This window comes from Lagopus leucura, unplaced genomic scaffold, assembly GCF_019238085.1.
Source record: "Lagopus leucura isolate 7727_CA_CO unplaced genomic scaffold, USGS_WTPT01 Super-Scaffold_810, whole genome shotgun sequence".
NCBI lineage: Eukaryota > Metazoa > Chordata > Aves > Galliformes > Phasianidae > Lagopus > Lagopus leucura.
In genome coordinates this window covers 11,922,491-11,943,718 of record NW_024962261.1, presented here as the reverse complement: position 1 = coordinate 11,943,718, position 21,228 = coordinate 11,922,491, and the positions used below count along the sequence as shown (strand labels likewise).

Sequence of the window (21,228 nt, the reverse complement as noted above, 5' to 3'; positions counted from 1 at the left end):
ACCCACAATTTAGCAGTGATTCTTTTCCCTTGTCCATGCTTTTTTTGTGCAGCTCTTCAAATTTTTCTAATCTTTGTCTTGTGTTGTATCTATAAAATGTAGTAATGTTTCTCTTTCTAATAAAAAATATCTTTCTTGATAACTAGATCACTTGAACATGTATTGATACAAATCTTTTATATCATACTCCTAATGGAATTAATATTCCTTACATTTGAATGCTGTATAGTCTTGTGTACTACGTCCTTTCAAAATTCTAGGAAGATGCTGCCTAGCTCTCTTCTAGCTTCAGAGCATCAGAGTCTCTGAGCCTTATCACAGAATCACAGAATGGACTGGGTTGAAAAGGACCACAGTGATCATCCAGTTTCAACTCCCCTGCTATGTGCAGGGTTGCCAATCACCAGACCAGGCTTCCCAAAGCCCCATCCAGCGTGGCCTTGAATGCCTCCAGGGATGGGGCATATCAGCTATGTGCATATCAGTTGTGGCATTCTGCTTTTGTTGTGTTCAGTATCTGTTTCATGTTAAAAACTAATTCAAAGTTTATATCTCTTGGATTTGAGCCATAATTGTTTTTTTTTCCTCTAAATCTTCACTGCGTATCTGGTTCCTTCTATTGTCATCCTTCTGTCATTGTTATTTAACTTCTTTTTTATTTTTTTTTTCTTTTGCAATTTTTTTCAATATCTAGCTCTGTTTATCTACTGGGAATTATTTATCTCTGTGCTTCCTGATATCCAAGGCCTTAAGCTTATCTCAGATCAGCCCTTTCGTTTTTATTCTTTGGAGGCTATCTGCCTATTTGCAATTTTTCTTGAGATTTATTCACCCGCTGGAATCCTCTCTCAGTGCCTTTGCTTGGAGCACCTCATTCACGAGAGATTTAGCATCTTCAAATCTGAGGAAATTCCAAATCTCACTTATATTCCTGAGGTTCCTGATCTCTTCTTTCCAGCTATTTTCATTAACTTGTTCCTTTAGTTAACTTCTCAAGGCATTACTTTTAAAGATTCAGATTTTCATCAGCAAGCTTATTTTTGATAATCTTCCAAACTTTAAAGAAAAAAAAAAAAAGGACTCCAGATGAATTGGAATGTAGATCTGATTGGAGCCATGCTTAGAGCCATGGCTATCAAAGCAGCAGAGTGACTTGAATGAGGGGATTGCTTTGCGACCTTTAAGCTGGAGGCTTTATTTCAGAGATAACAAAGCATGGTTCCTGCCTCTCATTCCAGAATTAGAAGTGCCAGATAACATGCACTCAGACCTGAAGGCAGCTGCCGTTTTGTTTGTTTTGCTTTGGAAGTAAAGAAGAGTTTTGTGGTTGCTGCAGTAGTCCTAGCACAATGAGATGCTCATCCCTATAGCTGTAATTTGCAGTAATGATAAGAGAATCAGAGCATACCCCACGGCTATCAGAAGAACCAGCTGGGGACTCCCAGCAAGGAGGCGACTGTATCGCTTCTGTTCGGCTGCACTGGTGACTGGCTATCCCACACACCTATAAAAGTAATGAGAAGAGTAGCCACGCATCTGCATTGGTTTGAAATCGCCTGTATGGGCAGAAATGGTGAAGGGAGAACGAGGAAGACTTGAAGGGTGTGAATTTTATGAAACATCCGATGGAAACCTCGTGTTTTCCAGGGCGCTCTGAAGAGCCTTGCCAACCTGCCGACCGCTCGTGCAGGAGGCACCGAGAGGAAAGCAGCTCCTGCAAGCTCCCAGCGCCCAACGCGGCGCCAGCCTCCGACCCGCGCCCGCCGCCTCGGGCCGGATCCCCGCGGTACCCCGCACGCTCCTCCGCTTCGCGGCGGCGCCTCCTCATACCCGGCCGCAGAGCGCCGAGCTATGCCTGGGGCCGGCCCTACCTGCTCCCCGCCCCCGCCGCCCCCTCCTCCGGCCCCCGCCCCACGTGTGCGCCCGCTCCCCCTCGGCCCCGCTCCTTTCAGCCCTGCCCGGCCCGGCCCCCGCCCGGGGCCGTGCTCGCCCCTTCCCCCGCGGTCGCCTCAGCACCGGCCGTGAGGAGCCGTCCCGCCCCCGCCTCCTCGCTTCCCCCGCACCGCAGCCAGCTGTAAAACCGCCCCTTGTGCTTGGCAGTGAGTTGTGCGCTTCTCGCTGCCCATTCTACACACTTCTTTCTTTGGACTCGGTTAATTATTATCTTATTGCTGTTTTTACTGCGGACATTTAGATTTAGCCTGGTTCCGTTCCGTTGGATTTTTTTTTTTTTTTCTCTTTTTTTTTTTTTTTCGGAGGGAGGGGAGTGGAAGTTCAAACCCATTTTTTTTTTTCTTCTTCTTTTTAACCATTTTTCCTTTCCCCCCCTCTTTGGAGAGAGAGGAGGGGGGATGCAACGTGGACCCTGCTGCTGGCACCACCGCGTCCCGCTGCAACCTGCGGAGGAGGAGGAAGAGGAGAGAAGAAAGAGCCGCAGCGGCTGAAACCTCCCCGCGAGGATCTGCGGAGTGCTGTCCCTCTCCCCGCCTCGCCGTTCCTCCGCCGCTTCCCTCCGGGGCCGCCGCCGCAGCATGGGCAGACGGCGGTGGATGCGCCTGCAGCCCTGCTTCCTATGGCTCAGCTGCCTGGCGCTCTGCGCGCACGGAGCCGCCGGGCAACAAAAGCCGCCGCCGCGGGTCCGCCCTGCTGGAGGAGCGGGCGGCATCTACCCCGCCGCCGCCGTCGTCGCGCACCGGGAGGAAGGGGCCGGCAGCGCCGCCGCTGCGGGCCGGGTCCGCCGGCGGGGACAGCAGGAGGCGCTCCGCGGGTACGGGCGTGCTCCGCGGGGAGGGATGGGACCCCACCGCTGCCCCGCGCCTTGCTGCCGCCCGGGGTCATGTAGCGCTGGGGGGGTAGCTTGGCGTTGGCGATGATTTGCGCTGCGCTTCGTTGGTTTATGTACTGAGAAACTCAACAAAAAGTGGCTTTCCCGAATGTTTTGGGGCCCTTCTCGCTGACCTAGTCTGTAAGTCTTCACGGTCCCTCTTGTCCCGGGTGCTGCAGGCAGCTTGTACAGCCAGGCATGTGTGCTCAGCCCTGCGTCTGTCCCCTGCAAGGATGGGTGCATATGGCCTGCCGCCTATTCTGCTTTTCCTCTCACGCTAACCAGTGCTACTGATGTGAAATAGAAGGGCTTGGAACGCCTCACCATAGGGGAAGCATTATTGCTTTCTGGAGGACTTAGTCTGAGTCGTAACTATGCATTTTTGTGTTTCACGTCACTGGCAGACTTAAGTTTCTTCCCATGTGCTCATAAAACTGTGGGTTCTGCTTGCATTGATATATATTAAATATATATATATATATATACTGTTATATAAACATTTTTGTATATGCACACATTTATACGTATTTGTCTGTGTGACAGGCCAAATGTGTGTGGCTCTAGATTCCATTCCTACTGCTGCCCTGGATGGAAAACGCTCCCAGGAGGAAATCAGTGCATTGTTCGTAAGTGTCTTGACTTCAAGTTTCTACTGCCCTAGGGGCAATAATAAGAATAAGTGTTCTTCTGTGAGTTAGTGCTCCATTCAGTGTGAGGGAGGAGAATTCCTGCTGTAATTCATTTGGCTGGATCTATCGTTGGCCTTGTGTTATATTTTTTTCCTTTTTTTTTTTTTTTAAAAAAAAAGGGTTTACAGGTCCACATATCTTGAAAGACAGGCAGATTGCTGTATTTTCTTTGGTGCATTTGTAAAAGGCATGTTTCCACTTATTTTTTTAAATAAAAGAACAAGACAGTGAAGGAAAAATGAAAAAAAAAAAAAAAAAAACCTTCCATAAATCAAATTATACTGTAATATTGGAAAGAAAGAAGTCCAAAAGGTCTTGATGGAGAGAGCAAATGAGACCTCAAGTTTTCTGAAACTCCTGTGGTAGGCTTGGAACTGCAGTTCTTGGGAAAACTTTTTTACATCTGTGGTGCCTATCCTCTTTTTTAGTTGTATTTTTTATAGCTATAGGGCACACAGACTGTGATTATTGTCTTGTCATAATAGATAGAGCGCTGACAGATGTGCTGTTGACATGGCTTGGCAAAAAAAAAAAACCTGCAGGATGCTCCATGTAGGAAACATTGTCTGCTTGGAAAGGAAATTCAGAATTAAGTCAAAGTTTCTGTCTATCAGATAAAAGCTGATATTGGGTACATCCTTTTTAATGGGAGACTGTTCCCATTCATCCCAGCCTGCTGTCATCATTTTTCCTAAAAATCATGCTCAAGTTCAGAATTCAGGTTCAAGAACACACTGCCTCTACCACAAGGAATAGAGGTCTTTGTATTACTCTGTTGAATGAGGTACAGAGATCCTGGACCAAGCTAGGAGGAATGGGAGGTAAACCAGCACCTTGGTGTGGCACTGAAAAGTAGCTGTGGCTGCTGCCTGTTGAGCAGGGCTTGTTCATACGTGTTCATTTGACATGAGTGAATTGGCATTGCTAATGTTGCACCTGACTGCACCATGGATCACTGCTGTTCATCTCAGGCTAACCGTAGCATTTTTAGTGTCAGTACAGCTGTGAAGTAAAAGGAGCTTCTCATAATGTTTGGTCCTTATTTATTGTCTCTTACCGAGTCTCAGTACTGACTTACTTAAAAATTAAACTGAATTTTAGAAATGGATTCTGGCTGTCCACTATGCCATTGGCTTGTAATAGATTTTTCACTCTGCAGGGTACCCAGCTCCACAGCAGTCATGGAGATTCAATGATTTAGGTGCTTTCCGAAATCTGGATAAATCACTCTTATGATTTTCAGTGACTCTTGCAGACCTTGGTCTCAAGTCTCTTCACAGACAGACTAACTTCTGACCTGCCATTAATTTGTACACACGAAGAACAACTTTTAGCTCCTGTTTAACTTCCTGGACTTTAATTACACCTCTCCAACATGTTTGAAAAGTCAATGACCTTGCCAGGCCAAGCTGTCAGACTGGCAGCGGCGTGTTCCAATTTGTATTTTGGGTGAAAGTTGAAGAGCGCAGATCTCTACACTCACAGGAAATGTTTGTGGAGGTGATGGTCCCTCTTGCTGGAGTTGCTGAGCTGGGCACAGCCCCTGAGGGTGACGCAGGGCAGCAGATGTCTTACTGGAGATGAGTTGATTATAATTAGCTGGTGACTATAGCTGGTGATACTCAAGTATGCTGATGAGGACCCAGGCTGGAGAAAAGGTAGAAGAGAGAATGCACATTCTGCAAGGAACATGTTTGAACTCTGAAATGGGGCAAGAAAAGTTTGCTTCCTTGTGAGAGACAGCTCATTCATGCAAGTTTTCCTACGTCCGAAGTGGAGCACAAGCATTCTGGGAAAGGCCTTATTTCTTTCTTAATGTGGACTTTTTTTTAGGTACTCAGTATATCCTTGGCAGATTATCTGCGTGAGGAATTTGTTCCATTTGTTGTCCTTCGGTTGAGAGATGTTCTTACTGGTTATTTAGTTCTGTCAAAACCCTAGAGATAGCTACAAAGGCACCGTGATGCTTGCTTGTCTTATTTATTTATTTATTTCATTTTTGCTTTACATCTCTTACGAGATGTGTACTTCCGAGATCCTCCTGTGCTGGACTGGACCTTAAAGTCTCAGGCTCTCCTGTGGTGCATTTGCTAATCCAGCACATTATTTAGTTGAATTCATTTGGATCCCATTTGAAGTTTGGATTTAGAATTTAACTGTTTTCTGGCTCTGTGGTTTCTTTGTGCATTAGAGCTCCGTTGGCTGGTGGGGGAGGAGAGAAGGAATAACTTAGGGCATGGTGAGGACAGCACAATAGTGTGCACTGTGTGTACATAATGTATTGTGGTCAGGCTTCCTGGAGAGCCATGTAAAATTAGTTTCACAATGAAAATGTGGGGATACATGAGTACAGATACAGTATTTAGGGAAACCCCACACAATATGGAAAGCTCAAACATTGGCTTCCAAAAAAACAGGTTTGCGTGTGGGCAGGCAGTCTTAGTAAAGAGAGATCCTGAAATGCTTCTGAAATAGGGATTGTAAGAGAGAAGCTTTACCATAAAGTAGAGTTCATTGATCATATTGTTTGTATTCATTCAGAACTTGGATTTTTCCTGAAGTTTTCTACTGGCCTTGTGGTCTAAAATACATAATTCCAATAATTTTACATCATTTGCGTAGTAGGTTGGCATTTCTGATGAGGGAAAGAGTTGACTATTTGTATCAAGTGGTCAGACCAGTGTTTGAATATGTCAAGTTCCATTCTGTTTGTCTCCAAGATTGTCAGAAATACCATTTATTCCAATATTCAGTCTGCTTTATTTAACTTACATTTATTTTTTATACGTATATTAGCTGACCTAATGAACTGGGGGCGCTGGTTTTGTTTTTTTCTTGTTTGTTTTTAAAGGAGAAGCAGTTAACACACCTTTAGCTTTTTCCTGTAATTTGAGGCTAAGGTTACTGTCGATCATTGACTTCTGAAATGTGTTCTTCCCCAGCAATCTGCAGAAATAGCTGTGGTGATGGATTTTGCTCTCGCCCTAACATGTGCACTTGTGCAAGTGGACAAATATCACCTACTTGTGGACCGAAATCTAGTAAGGACTTACTGTATTTATTTTCCTTAGAGATATCATTTTAAATAATTCTTGTTATCTATTTATTATTATAATAATTTTTCATTGCTGAATGCATATGTGTAACGCAGACTTCAGTATCTATAGGCTTTTTGATACGGATTGGTTTTCCATATGTGCATTATTACTCTTAGTGACAAAATTGAAAAAAGAAAAGAAAAAAGATGTGTTTAAACAGATAAACATGTTTTAATGCAAATGTGTGCGGTATTAACATCTTCCTCGAGTCCATTTTCCTAAAAAATGAAAATTATGCAATCGTCAAGTTAATTAAAAGTACTAAGTTGCTAAATATGGTCATAGAGAAACTCTCTTCATTGTAGCTTCATCGATGCTTTAAAAATAAAGTCTTTCCCAATAGTTGTATGTAACAGCTTTTGTTACGGAATTCCTGAGCATGCCCTTAAATATGAAGTTGACATCTGTTCTCAGATGTCTCTGTTTTGATCCATGCTTGCTTCCTGCTGTGGTGTTTGGCATAAATGCTCATGCCCTGTGTCTCCTGGCCCCTGCAGCACAGCAGTGCAGCATCAGGTGCATGAACGGTGGTACCTGCGCTGATGACCGGTGCCAGTGCCAGAAGGGCTATGTTGGGGTCTACTGTGGACAGCGTAAGTAGCCATCCTGCTGTGTCTGTGGTTCAGCCCTACGGGCCAGACATCCTCCTACAGGCAGGATATGAACATAGAAAACACAGAGCAGAATGCTAGAGCAGAGTGATGCTGTTGTGGGGAACAGCATGTAGCTGGAAGCCAGTTCGTTTCTGATGTGCATTTGTAATCTCTGAGATTCAAAGTAGGGATTGAATTCACCAAATAGTTCTGACTGGAAAAATCCTTTAGGAGTGGTGACAGCATGCATTCCATTTGTGTGTTTTTTGTTTTTGTTTTCAAACCATATGGTCAATTAATTTTTCATTCTCTTTGAAGAAATTTCTCAGAAGAGGTGCTTAACTGGTGTGCCACAGCAAGTTTTTCTGTTTTCTCTTTGACTAAGGAAAAAGATTAAATATAGTTCAAGCTCTTGGGTGTTTTTTAGTTGGCAGACAAGGTAGAAAGTCAATTATTTGCACAGTTCTACCTAGGGCAGTATTGACAGGCTGTACAGATTTTGCAAACAATAGAAATTACTGAGACTGCAGTTTAAGGATTTAAAGTAAGGTGTTCTGAGGCTAGATGTTGAGTTCTTAGCTGAGAGGCTAGCTGGTGGAGGTCTGAAGGAAATAGAAACAAAAAAGGCCACTGTGCAAAGAATGGTCAGACTGGATAGTTTGGAGAATATCCTTTTGTCTTGCTGTTTTGACTTAGTGCTTTAAAGCAGACTTTTTTTTTTTTTTTTTCCTTCTGCTTGGGTAAGTTCTCAAAAAACTTAAGGTAATAATTGTAACAACACAACCCTTGTTCATGACAGATTTACTTCTGAATGTTGGTGGCCCCATCGTGCACATCTTAAAGTCCTGAGCCAAATGTGAACACTTTCAGACAGGCGTGTTTAGAGTAAACAGATGAAAAGATGTCTCTAAAGCATTCCATAAAGCCTGAACATACTGTTGAGACTGGTCTCAGTGAATATCTTGTTAGGTTCCCCACTGTGATACAGAGCATTTTTCTGATTTTGGTTTACTACCTTTATATTCCTGAGGCCCTTTCTCACTGGATATTCAAATACATTATAAACCCTGGCCTAGAAACTTTTAGACTGGGACCTCTTTGCTGCTTTTCGCATGACTTAAAGACAGTGGGACTGTCTTTTAGGTGAAATTTGTTGATTTGGATTGTATGCTAACTTTGAACAAGGCTGTATGTCCTGGAAACAGTGACCCGGATAATAGCCAGAATTGATCAAAAAATGTTAATGATATTATTTGAACTAGTTGATGAATTGCCTCTCTTTCAAACTGAGAAGGCTTCATTGCTTTGAAGGGAGGCTTTGTTCTTGGTTCTCCCCATCGATAAATTGAGTGAGTGAGTGTGCAGAACTTTCATAACTGCAGAAGTACCTTTTCCTTCTTTCCATACTGTGCCTTCTTACCAAGAAAAAAAAAAAGTTTTATTTCTTTTAGGGATTCTTTTGGAAGCTTGGTCTCTGATGGTGCTTAAAGATAAATTAAACTGGTAATTCCTTTCCCTTGCTCCAAGCTTCTCTTCTTCTGCTAGCATTATGAATCCTGAGTCCCAGGCCCTGCTTCCTGAGAGGTTTGTTGCTGCTGCAAGTGAATGTCACAACTTAATGCGTGCGCAAATTAGTTGGGTTTGTACCTGCTAACTTTGGTGATGGATGTAAGTTCTTACAATTAGAGACTATTGCTGCACAACTGTTTAAATAGTGTACTGAAGTTAAGTGTCTGCCAAAAAGCTGTGCTAAGATTAATTAAACAGCTGCTTGCAATTAAAGTGGAGCAGGTGTAAGTACTAATGGAATTTGACCTGAACAATCATTATTGTTAATGTTTGTCTTTGGGTCCAAAGAGACTTAGAGGAGTTGACGGGGAAAAAAATGAGTTTTGAATAACATGGATGCATAAAATGTTGTTAACATAGCTTTTTTTTCTTTCTTTTTGTTAATTAAAGCTGTCTGTGAAAAAGGCTGCCAGAATGGAGGACGATGTATTGGACCTAATCGCTGTGCATGTGTCTACGGGTTTACTGGCCCTCAGTGTGAAAGAGGTAAAAGAAATAAATAAGGCAGTTATGAGCAGTTATATGCAGCCATGTGCATGTGCAAGTTTTGATTTGCCAGCTGAGCCAGTAAGTTCACAGAAGTCATTTGTTCTTTGTACTTTTAGAAAGCGTGTCCTTATGGTTGGATAGCCACAGCTCAAGATGGCAAATACAGAGCTTGTACAGCTGGGAGGAATTTGAGTTGATCCTGTTTTGTGTGATAGTTGGAAGATGAGCTACCTTTTTCTCTTAGCTACATGATACTATATGAGAGCAAATTGCACCTCACATTGCTGTGTATTAGAATCACACATACGTAATTGGATTAGGATTACTTGCTCTGGTTAATTCTGTTGTACAGGAAAAAATAAGACAAGGAAGAAACTTTTCTCATTTGTGAAAACAACTGAAAAGTACTGAAGTTAAAGTGCTTTTGTTAATTGGGTGATCAACGTAGGACATTATTTTAAAATTTTACAGAGAAATTCTTTAGCTTTCTTTTTTCTGGCAAAAAGTCAGTTTTAATGATGCTGAATAAAATGTTTCTAGTGTTACACTATGTGATTAGCTCATAAATAATTAAGGCACTGTCTGTATATCTCTGTTTATTCTTAATCCGTTTGCACTCTCAGAAATCTAAATGCTTTGCTTTTTAGTAAATGAGAACGTTGTTTTTATTTTCGAAGGTGACTCTAGAGAAATAGTAATGTAGAACTGCTGCTCAACACTGTTTTGTGTGTATCAAACTAACAAGCTTAACCCAATTGACTGTCCTGCTGGGCTGGATTTTTAAAGAGTGGATATAAATGGGATCTGCTTTACATTTTTTACAATGAAGTTGTCAACAGTAATCAAAGCTGATGCTGAAGATCTTAGCAGAAATGTTATTCTTCATCTTCCTTTAGGTTGGTGTGTTTGCAAATACGTTCTCATCAAAAAGGACACTGAAGAACTGAGCAACAGTGTTGTGAAATCCCAAGTGCTTTTAAATATTGTTGTCTTACCCCTTTAAACATTCAACAGATTGTTAATTTAAAAAAGCAGGATGGGGTCATTTACGTCAGTAGAAAATAGTCTAGGGTTACTCTTGTAACATCACATTCTTACTTGAGCAGTGGGTAAGACACTCAGGGCAAAATCAGACTTCTTAGAATCATAGAATAATGTAAATGTGAAGAGACCTCCACCAGGCCGTCTAGTCCAGCCCTTCAGTTAGCAATCTGATCAGCTTGCTCATGTTTGTGTCCTATTAGTAGTGTTGTAGTATGAAGACATACAGCGTTGGAAATTTCACCTTCTCTGTACAACCTGTTCTACTATTTGACCACGCTCGTGGTGGAAACTTCTATATTAATACCTAATCAGAGTTCTGCGTGTTCCGTTTTGTGTTTCTTGCCTCTTAGACGAGTCCTTTGAGACTCCAAGAAGAATCTGTCTCCAGTTTCTCTGAATCCTATCACAGGAAGCAATGTACCCCTCTTAAACTCTCCTCTTGTTAAGGCTGCACAAACTTTGGTCCATCAGCCTCCTCACACAGAGCAGGTGCTCCAGCTCCCTGATCAGTGTGGTGCTCCTTCCCTGAACCTTCTTCCATATGTCCATATCTTTTCTTCTATTGGAGAGTGAAAAACTACGCATTACTCTGGTGCAGTCTAACAAGTGCCAGATAGGGGCAGAGGGTCTCTTTGCTGGAATGGATGCTCCTCTTATATTGATAAACCCTGTCGAACTGGCCTTCTTTGCTGCAGGGATAGACAACTAATGCATATTAAGGTTTTTGTCTACTTGGGCCCCCATAATCCTTTTCTAAGAGCCTCCTGGCTGTGAGTTGGCCTCTAGCCTGTATTGTTCCATTGAGTTAGTTCATCCCAGTTGTGAGACTTCATCTGCTTTTGTTGAATGTTTTGAAATAACTCCTAGACTATTTTTTATTTTTATTTTTTAAGCTGTCTGGTCACTCTGGGTCTGTCCTCCAGTATATCAGCTGGTGCCTCTGATTTGGTGTCTTCTCCAAGCTTGCTCAAAGAGTGTTCTTGTGCCATTACCCAAGTTGTTAATGAACACATTAAGCTGTTACTTGTTCCAGTGATACTCCCTGAGGCCTGCACTAGCTTTCTGTCCTCAGCTGCAATTTGCACAACTCTTTAAGCAAGCAGACCAGCTTTCTGCTCACCTTCTTTATTGTTCGTGTATTCAGCCTATTTCTCTCAAATGGCTGTGTCACCATGGAAGGCTTCTGCTAGGTCATGTGCTAGGTCAGGCAGACAGACTTTAGCAGACTGCCCTCCTGTCTTCATGTTAGTTACCTCAATTTTGAAAGCAGTGATGGCAATTACCCTTGACTTATGCTGTCTGCCCATAAATATCTTGCCCTTCTGTGTTTGGAAATAGCTTCTGCCATAGAATTCCGTGTTGTAAATTCATCTAGAGGCACTCAAAGCTGCATGTATGTTAATTGTGAAAGCAACTTCTACTGTTTCTGATATTTGTTGACTGGGAAAATGAAAATAATGTGCTTCTGGAAAACAAATATTTGAATGAAACTGAAAAAGCCAGGAATTTATATTTGCTATTCCGTGTTTGTTTTTTATACCCACTAGATGTCACAAGCAACAGAGAAATGTAAAGTACGAATTTGTTTCTTTGTCTGTAATTACTTACGGTTTTCATTCTTAAAATCAGATTGACACTTGCTGCTGTTGGTTTAGTTTTTGCTGTTGTGTTATATCCAGCCCATTCCCTATAGTAAATTCTTGTGAATGAAGCTCAAGTACCCAATTCTTTCACATTTATGTGAGTGTGGAAAGTCAGAAACATCAGTCCGTCAAGAACTCTGCTGGTGTTTGTAACTGTTTTCAGAAATCTGTCTTTGTAGAATGAATGGTTTCATCTAGCAAAAAGAAACACTACCTGTCTTATCAATTTAGGATGGATTTTCAAAGAAATGTGAAGTGGTTGGACAATATGAATTTGCTTTATAGTTTGAGCCATAGTTCATGTGGAGCTAATACTTGGGTACCTTCAATAGATAGATAATAGTTCTATCTGGACAATAATGTAGTAGAATCATAATACTGAAAATAATTTTTTATTATTCTTAGTGTAGTCTGCATTCAGAAATATTTTATTTAATGCCAGAAAACTTGGTAGGCTTTCTTTTTGTCAGAAGCAGTCACCCATAATTAAGATTTCCTTTTAGTTTAGGACCTGACTTGTTTCAGCGCTATGGAATCTTATTAATAGACAGGACAGACTCCAACTGTGGGAATGGCTTAGTCTTTTTTAAGGATGGTTATGTGTGCAAAATAGGTTGACTTCTGTGAAAGATTCTAGTGCTAACAGATGTTTTAACTTCATTTTTGCTGTGACAAAAGCTTTACAGTCTGCTTTCTTACAGTTCATTATGAAAATATAAAACTGCAGAATTCAAGAGACAAAGGAAGTAAATAACTGTATTTTGGCATCTCTGTTAGCTGTCTTTCAAAGTCATGTATTCAGTCTACTATTGAAACACGATGTGCAGAATGTTACTGTTTTAGGACATTTAAGCCATTGTTCTTTTGTTCTTTTTTTTTTTCCTTCTTTTTTTAGTTGGAAAGTATGTTGTATTTAGACGTCTGAAGCTTTTTGCTTGAAATTAGAGATAGTAGGCAAAATTTACTTCTGCTATGGTCACCAAAATGTAGCACATGTAAATTATATTATATATATATATATATATATATATATATATATAAAAAATTATTATATAATTATATATAATATATATTAATATATATATTATTATATATAATATATTATATTATATATAATATTATATATTTTATATATATAATGTAATATGCTTTTGTAAAGTGGAAAGGATTAAATTAAATTTCTCCTCATCTTTTCTCTTGATGTTGCATAGCCTTTCTCAGTTCAGTTGCGATATCAGGATCGTAAGTACTATAAAATGAATCAAGAGGGGTATATGCGATCTGTGAAGTTCTGGCTTTGTTATTCTTACATGGCATCCGTTACAGAGTCCTAATTCATGCAGTTTGGGGGGAAAAAAATACTGTGGTAGGAGTTCATGATCTGTGATGCAACGTGTGGTACCAAACTTGTCATGTGTGTTTTAAATATGTTAGGCCTTTGTAAAATACTTTGTAAAATACGAGAAAGCTAGTTGTAGGCAAGGCAACATAGATACTACTGTGCTTGTCAGGTTAAACAGAGAATGATGTGCCTATAGGGAGGGATTAATTTCTCTAAAATAAATAGTTTCTCTGTTTTTTTCAGTAGCTACCTAAGCTTGTAATTGTGGAAGTGGCTCAATGCACAATATTTAACCCATCAAGCACATGCAAAGAACTTGTAAGGTCGCACAGTATTTTTCTTAAAGCTGCTCTTGCATGCACTGCTCTGTAGTCTGTTCTGGTATTGCCTTTCTTATGAGGGTGACCACTAACTTGTAAACTTGTATGTAAACATGTTGGTTGCTGTTGATGATTTGTTAGACATAAATATATTGTCTTTCCTTTTCATCTATTCCATTGGCTTGCAAATTTTAGACTTAAGTGGGGTAGAGCATCTCTGGAGACGCTGGATTTTAGAATTTATTGGCATAGCATGCTTTGCTGACTTTCAGAAAATTCTGTCATATTTCCAAGTGTAAATGGCAAGACAAAATTTTCTGAAGAAGAAGCTAGTAACTTACTGTACTTTTGTTCAGTAAAAGAAAGATGATTTCTGTAATGTATACTGGCAGTGACTACTAATAATGCAATACTTCTAATTTACCTGAGCTGAATTACATAAAAAAAAATGTAAAGGATACCTTAAATCTTTATTCTCTCCAACAGTAATTTATAGGTTAGATTTTTAACCTAGTAAGAACTTAATAATTTATAACAAAATGCAGAAGTCAGTGACTTCTTTATCTGTTTGTAGAAGTTCCATTATGCTTTGCAGTTAAAAAAAAAAAAAAAAAAAAAGCCTCTGTACTTTAATTTTAAACTGATTATAGCAACAGTTCATTACTCCTTAACTAAAATCATATAGTTTCTCATTAGCAATGGAAGTTCACATAATCTTATCAGAATTATAAGGGATTTTGTCTTGTTGGTTTTTTTATGTTACTGTGTTTTGAATGCATAATTCTTATTGTTCTGTAAATTAAGTTCTTTTAAAATAGATATTTTCTTCCTAATTTAGAACATATGTAGCTCTCCTTGAGATTGGCCTCCCAGACTCAGTTATATGATAAAACGTGACTGCTTGTTCAGCTATCTGGGCTCCTAGCAGACTAATTTCCGGGCTGGAGACAGGAGGCTGAGCAGTAACTAATGACTGGCATGATTACAGTATTTAACTTGAGACTTGCTGCTGGGTTAACAAGAAAGCAGAACCTGTCTGGGAGCTTGTGCTTTACTCTTTCTGATATATACAGTGACCTTTTATATTTCCTGTCAAAGTCTGTTCTTTTGGTCAGCTTCTTCTCCTTGATTTGCAAGCACAAAAGATGCAAGCATTCAATTTTGTCTGTTGTTTTTACAAAAAAAAAAAAAAATTAAAAAGATGTTGAAATTTAGCTGTCCTACCCAGTGGAAGAAAACTGGAAAAAAAAAAAAAAAGTCCACAAGAAACCAAATTAAGCAGAATAAATTGCCTCATCCTCAATTTTTTTTCTGGCATGATGAGTTCTTCTGATTTCTCAAGCTGTCTATATGAGAAAACAATATTTTTGTTCCTGATCACAGCCTGTACTTTTTTTTTTTTTTTTTTTTTTGAATAGGCGGTGATACATAGAGGTGTATGTAGCAGGATGGAAAAGCAGCATTTGTTTCCTTCTTTGTCATGGGTTAGTGGACGAGAAATGGGAGAGAGACATCCTGTCACTGCTGAAAATCTGCCTTCATCCCACGTGGAAGAACAGTGCTTGCAGACTGTGCAAAAGTGGTCGGATGGGTGCCTTACAATGAGAAGCAACGGGTTTTTGGATTGAGTAGGAATAGCTTAGGGAAGAACACCAAAGAAGAGAGAGAACTTCAAGTTGGGCAGATGAATGAAGAGAAAAAGCATAAATATAGCAGTTGAGTACAGCATAAGAACTTCAGAAAGGGAGGAGCTTTTGGGTTGTTCTCAGTAAAATTGTTGCTTGTGAATCTTACCAAGTGTGCATGTTGCACCTGGAGTTCCTAGTGGTACATGAAGTGACCTCCCTGTGTCAGCAGCAGCTCTGACCAGTGACAGGAGAGTCCAAGGAGAAATGGACTGATGGAACAGTGCAAAGTGAGATGACAACAGAGGGAGGGGGTGGCTTGGGAAATGGGGTACTGCAGGGGAATATCCAAATAGGCTTGAGGCAGTCTGCTGGACATAAGCCAGCAGTGTGTGCTTACAGCTCAGAGGACTGACTGTGTTCTCAGTTGCGTTGATAGAGGGGTGGCCAGCAGGGAGAGGGAGGTGATTGTCCCCCTCTGGTCAGTTCTTGTGAGGCCCCATCTGCAGTATTGCATCCAGGCCTGGGGCCCCCAGACCGTGAAGGACACGAAACTCTTGGAGCAGGTCCTGAGGTGGACTAGTAAGATGGTCAGAGGACTGGAGCACTTTTCCTATGAAGAAAGGTTGAGTGAAGTGGGCTAGATTAGCTTGTAGAAGGCTCCGGGGAGACCTCATTGTGGCCTTCCAGTACTTGAAGGGAGTGTATAAACATGAGGGGGAACGGCTGCTTTCAAATTTGGATACTGATAGGACAAGGTGGAATGGTTTTAAACTGAGACAGGAGAGGGTTAGGTTAGACATTAGAAAGAAGTATTTCACAGAAAGTGGTGAAGTACTGGAACAGGCTGCCCAAGTAGGCTGTGGATGCCCCATCCCTGGAGGCATCAAGGCCAGGCTGGATGTGGCTCTGGGCAGCCTGCTCTGGCGGTTGGCAACCCTGCTCATAGTAGGGGTGTTTGAACTGGATGATCATTGTGGTCCTTTTCAGCCCAGGACATTTGATGATTGTATGATGTCACTGAAACAGAGATCTGTTTCCTGGGATAAAAGAGCATACATCTCACGTTGTATTTGAGAGCAATTGCTTTCATGTGACCTTCTCGACAGGAAGGTAGTTTGTTTTGATCTGTTTAAGGACAAAGATGAGAATGGGTAAAAAGAAAAAAAGAAAATATTTCTTCAAACCAGCAAGATGCTGAGGTTAAACAAATGCAGAGAAATAACTAGGGTAAAGGAAGGGACATATTAGTGAACAGCATATATACTAACTGAAGCAGAAGAGGAGAAAATTCAGATTTAAAGCAAGCAAGGAGGGAATAAAATACTTAAGAAACTTCACTTTCCTGTGACAGGTATGTAAAAGATCTTGTATGCAGTTCCTCTGTTTTTTGGTTGTTGGACCATGAGAAGCAGAGATAGTTTAAGTTCTGTGAGTTACTGTGAGAATAACTGTGGACCTTTGAGGGCTTACACATGGGATTGTATGCTTTGAAGCAGTACCCCAGTTTTTTTGGATGCTTAGTAGCAAAAATGTTCTTGTGGTTGATGAGCTTTTCTCTTTTAGTAGGAGCTGTGGGGATGTAATATCTTATTTTTGCAGTTTCTTTTTTTGTTTGTTTTTGCTTTATAGTGGCTAGCATGAGGCTAAACTGAATAGATTTTCATTGTGTAGGATAGAATGTGTGCATGTAAGTGGGTCCGTGCTCTGAAGAGCTAACCAGACAAAGCATGTATTATTGCCTTCACCCACTCTGAAAGGGACTGGGGCACTGTGAGACTGCAATTCATTGAAGGCTGAGCAGGGAAGTTTCAGCAGGCTTAGCAGTCAACCAATATCCTGAGTTGTTTTAACTAGAGAGGTCATACATATCATTTTGTTGGAGTTAGTGTGAGACTGCTGAATTTTGCATGCTCAGGGAGTGAATGTAACTGAAAATGCCGGACATTATTACTCTTTTTTTTTTTAGTGCATAGAAAATTGAGTACTTAGCTGCTGAACACTAATTTTGTTCATTTTCAGTCTGCTTTTATCCATTGGAATCATGTGTTGAGAAATTTTGTTTGTTTGTAAAGCAACCACTCTGAGTCTGTTGACTGAATTGAGAAAAATACTATTTCACCTCTTCTGATCTGGCATCTTCTGATAGCCTCATTCAGTTCACAGGGGTGTTCATCTACAGTGAAATAAAAACATGGGTTAGAAGCGCTACAAAATCCCCTCTTTAAAAAAACAAAACAAAACAACAAAAAAAACCCTCTTAATAAAGAAGCATTTATGTCAGCTTTTCCCACACATAGGAAAAACTGTCTATTAGCAAAATGCTTCAATTTCATTTATCTTATTTCCCTTCAAGATAGTAAGAGATAACAATTACAGATGTTTGCAGCAGTAAGGTGAAATTTTATCTGACATAAATTTGGCAATTCCATATATAAATATTGAAATTGTCTACTTGTTAAGAACAAGAGGATGAATGTCTTAAGTTAGAGAAATACGTCAGATTGTTTGTTGGAAGATCCTGATAGTTATTTTCATTGTTTGTTTGAGACTAGAGATCTCAAACTCTGAGTATGATGTACTTTTTGGTTTACACAGTTAAGTGCAGTCCATATTCAGGCAACTCCAGTTGAAGATATTTGCATACATGAGCGGTTTGATCATAGTATCATAGAATCATAGTCATCTCTAAAGTTGTGAAATCCACCCATTAATGTAGCACTGTAGAGTCTACCACCAAACCATGTCCCATCAAACCAAGCAGCACATCTATGCCTCAACGGATAACAACTCAACTACTTCCCTGAGCAGCCTATCTTGATGCTTTACAACCCTTTCAGTGAAGATATTTCTCCTAATATCCAATCTGAGCCTTTTCTGGTGCAACTTGAGGCCGTTTTCTCTTGTCCTAATTGCTCTTTGCTTGGTACAAGAGACCAGTCCTCAGCTCGTTGCAGCCTCCTTTGAGGTAACTGTAGAAAGCAATGAGGGTTCCCCTGAACCTTTCTTTTTTTTCCCCTTGATTAAATAACTCTGATTCCCTTAGTTCTTCAAAGGACTTATTCTCCATACCCATCACCATCTTTGTGGCCGTCCTGCGAACGCACAGCAGCACTTTTGTTCTTGTTTTAAGGGCTCAAAGTTGAACACAGTATTCTAGGTGCAGGCTTAACAGGGCCAAGTGCAGGGGGAAAATGACTTGCTCTGTGCTGCAGTCCACAGTCTGAATACACCTTACGATGCCGTTGGCCTCTTTGGCCACGTGGGCATACTGCTGGCTTATATTCAGACAGCTGCTGACCAGCACTCAAGGTTCTTCTCTGCTGGGTATCTTTCCATCCACTCTTCCCCCAGCATACGGTGTTGCATGGGGGTTGTTGTGACCCAAATGGCAGGACCTGGCACTTACATCATACAGCTGGCCTTGGCCCCTTGATCCAGCATGTTCAGATTGCTCTGCAGAAGCAGAGGGGAAGGAGGGTGGAGGGGGAAAATGCTTTCAACTTTCCCTTCTCCCCGCTTTCATAAGTGGGCAACTTTTCAAAATTGAAAACCCAACAAGATGTCTGCAGAGAATGTGTTTAAAATTTCTCCCTTCTCACTATGCGAAGATTTAACATTTTGCAGTTTTAAAAAAAATAACAGATTACACTGAACGTGCTGTTGGCAGTAACGATTAAGAAAATAATGTAATCCCTTTTTAATTTGAATACTTAAATGTGTGTTGGTTAGTGTTCCTTCCATCTTTTCCTCTGTCTTTATCATTGCATTCAGTCTGTTTTGTAAGTATCTAGATAAAAATGGGTGCAGCAAACAAAGCCACTTTATACTGAAAATCTAGTGAAGGCTAGCATTTAGTTGTGTAGTATATACATGGAGAGTAGTATGTTGTCACTGAACGCAGAAGATAAAGCTGATTATGTTGTTTTGGATAGGAGAAGACCATGATGGCAGGCTTGGCAAGTATGAACCTGTGGCTGGCAGATGCAGTGGAAGCACAATCATTTGGGAACAAACTAAGATCTATGTCAGAGATCAGAGCTTTATTTGCTAATAAACTAATCAATTACAATCTCTGGTCTAGAGAGTTCCTGTGCCCTTTGCTTCGAATTACTAGTATAGAGCAGATATAAGCGTCTCTAAAGCTGAAACTGAAAAGAGGAGAGAGAAACAACAACAAAAAAAAGAACAAAACAAAAACCCCAGCAACCAGAAATATGAATAATGCTGTGTCCTACCTATCAGTAGGTTCATCCAAAAAATGAGACCATCTCAAATCTTTCAGTAAAGCAGCCTTATTACTTTTATCACTAGTTGGTTTTGAAGCACTTGGTATCCTTAATAGTTTCCAGCTAGTTCAGGCATGACAGCTAATTATTGAAGCGTCCCAGGGTTATCATACTTTGTCTTACACAAAAGCAGAAATTATGTCTTTAAAGCAAGTCTGCTAAAGAAAGATGAGAATGAAGGTTTGAATCTTGGAGTGGATCGTATTCAAAATCTAGAAGGTTTTCACTGAAAAGAAAGCCAAAGATCAACAGTCCCTAAAAAGAAGTAGGGAGTGTGCTGCGAAGGAGAAGAAGATTGCACGAAAGTTCTGTCCAGTTTTGTCTCTTATTTTTCCTCACTGAATGTTTTTTCTCTTTGTCAGATACATTAGATTGACTTTTTTTTTTTTTTTTTTTAATAGATTAATGAGAAGGTGAACAAAACTGTGATGGCTTTGTTAAGTTTCAGAAGGAAAAAAAAAATATCTTCAGGGAAAAATAAAAAAGAAAAAGTACAGTTTTTTATTAACCAAATTATTGTAAATATCTCCTGAATAGTATGGACATATTTCCAGATTATCTCCAGTAAAATCCAGGGTTGTTAAGAGACTAGAGTTTGTGATTTTGAGGTTAAGTTTAGGCTGAGAAAAATGCACTTAAGATATGGATGAGAAAGGCACAGTTTTTAAGTGGTGTATGGGAAAGGCAATCTGAAATGTAAAGGAGTTGCTGTTATTAGGGACAGTAGGTTTTGAGTTCTTCAGCAGCTTGTAAGGAAAGCTTTCCAACAAAAAAATAAGTTAATTTACTTAACTTGAAATGGTGTTCTGAAGAGAAAACAAATAAAATGAGAACCTGCAACACAACAGAACTGTGACTTGCCAATAGGGATTGCCTTTCATAAAGAAAATGCAAAGCCCCCCAAAATACTCAGGTGAGTAGGAAAGCTTCTGTGGAATTTAGGAAGTGCTGATGTTTACTGTTGCTTATGTAAGCATTGTAGGCAGATTTTAAATTGGGGGAAAACTCTTTACTTGAAGAACCTAGTTTGAGAATATTGTGAAATGATGGAAAAGCTAAATGCTGGGTTTTTTGTTTTTTTCGTTTGTTTGTTTTTTAAGGTTAGACAAATTGATTTCCTGACAAATTTAAAAATTTAAAAATACCGTGTTAAGAGAAAGCTTGAGAGGAAACTTTAGGTTATTGAAGAACCTTGAATGTTGTTAATTTCTATAATGACTACAAGTTGAATTTGTGTTTGGTTTCTGTTCTGCTTAGAACTGGTATTGTTTTTTGGAGATGGGAACTGAGGGAATGCTTGCAAAACTGTGCTCATGAAGAGATTCTGCTGAAATACAGTCTGAAACGCTTTTAATGTTGCAGAGAGGTTTTTGTTACCCAGGAACACAAGGTGAACTGAAAGAAGCTCTTGAAGGTGCCTGAACAGGAAGCTGCAGAGCATAGGAGATCTGCCACAGAATCAGACCCAGGGAGCAGTCTCACTGATGTTCCCCACCCCACCATAGCCAAATGAATGGGAAAACCTTCAGTGACATTTCCCTACAGTATTCTCCCAGCTCTGTAGTTCAGAATTTTTCCTGACCAAGTGGTCATTTTTATCACTCACCTCTTCTTTCATTCTGTGGTTTTTTGAAGAGCTGTTGGTTGGGGTCCTTTGGGATTCCTTGTGGATGGTATCTGCTCCCATCTGATGGAAGTGTTGA

The 21,228-nt window shown here is 40.3% G+C and overlaps 1 protein-coding gene across 3 annotated transcripts in view; it reads left to right on the top strand.

The window, feature by feature from the left end:
* Positions 1-2,531: 2,531 nt before the first annotated feature.
* FBN2 (fibrillin 2) overlaps positions 2,532-21,228 on the top strand; it is a 160,453-nt gene continuing 141,756 nt past the window's right edge. For 2 of the 3 annotated variants that reach the window (XM_042866234.1, XM_042866233.1), the window contains exons 1-5: positions 2,532-2,767; positions 3,368-3,450; positions 6,456-6,554; positions 7,109-7,204; positions 9,164-9,259. In XM_042866234.1, the coding sequence (XP_042722168.1) occupies positions 2,532-2,767; positions 3,368-3,450; positions 6,456-6,554; positions 7,109-7,204; positions 9,164-9,259 (610 nt within the window). Of the gene's footprint in view, positions 2,768-3,367; positions 3,451-6,455; positions 6,555-7,108; positions 7,205-9,163; positions 9,260-21,228 lie in introns of those variants that run through there. The other variant, XM_042866235.1, reaches the window with a different exon arrangement.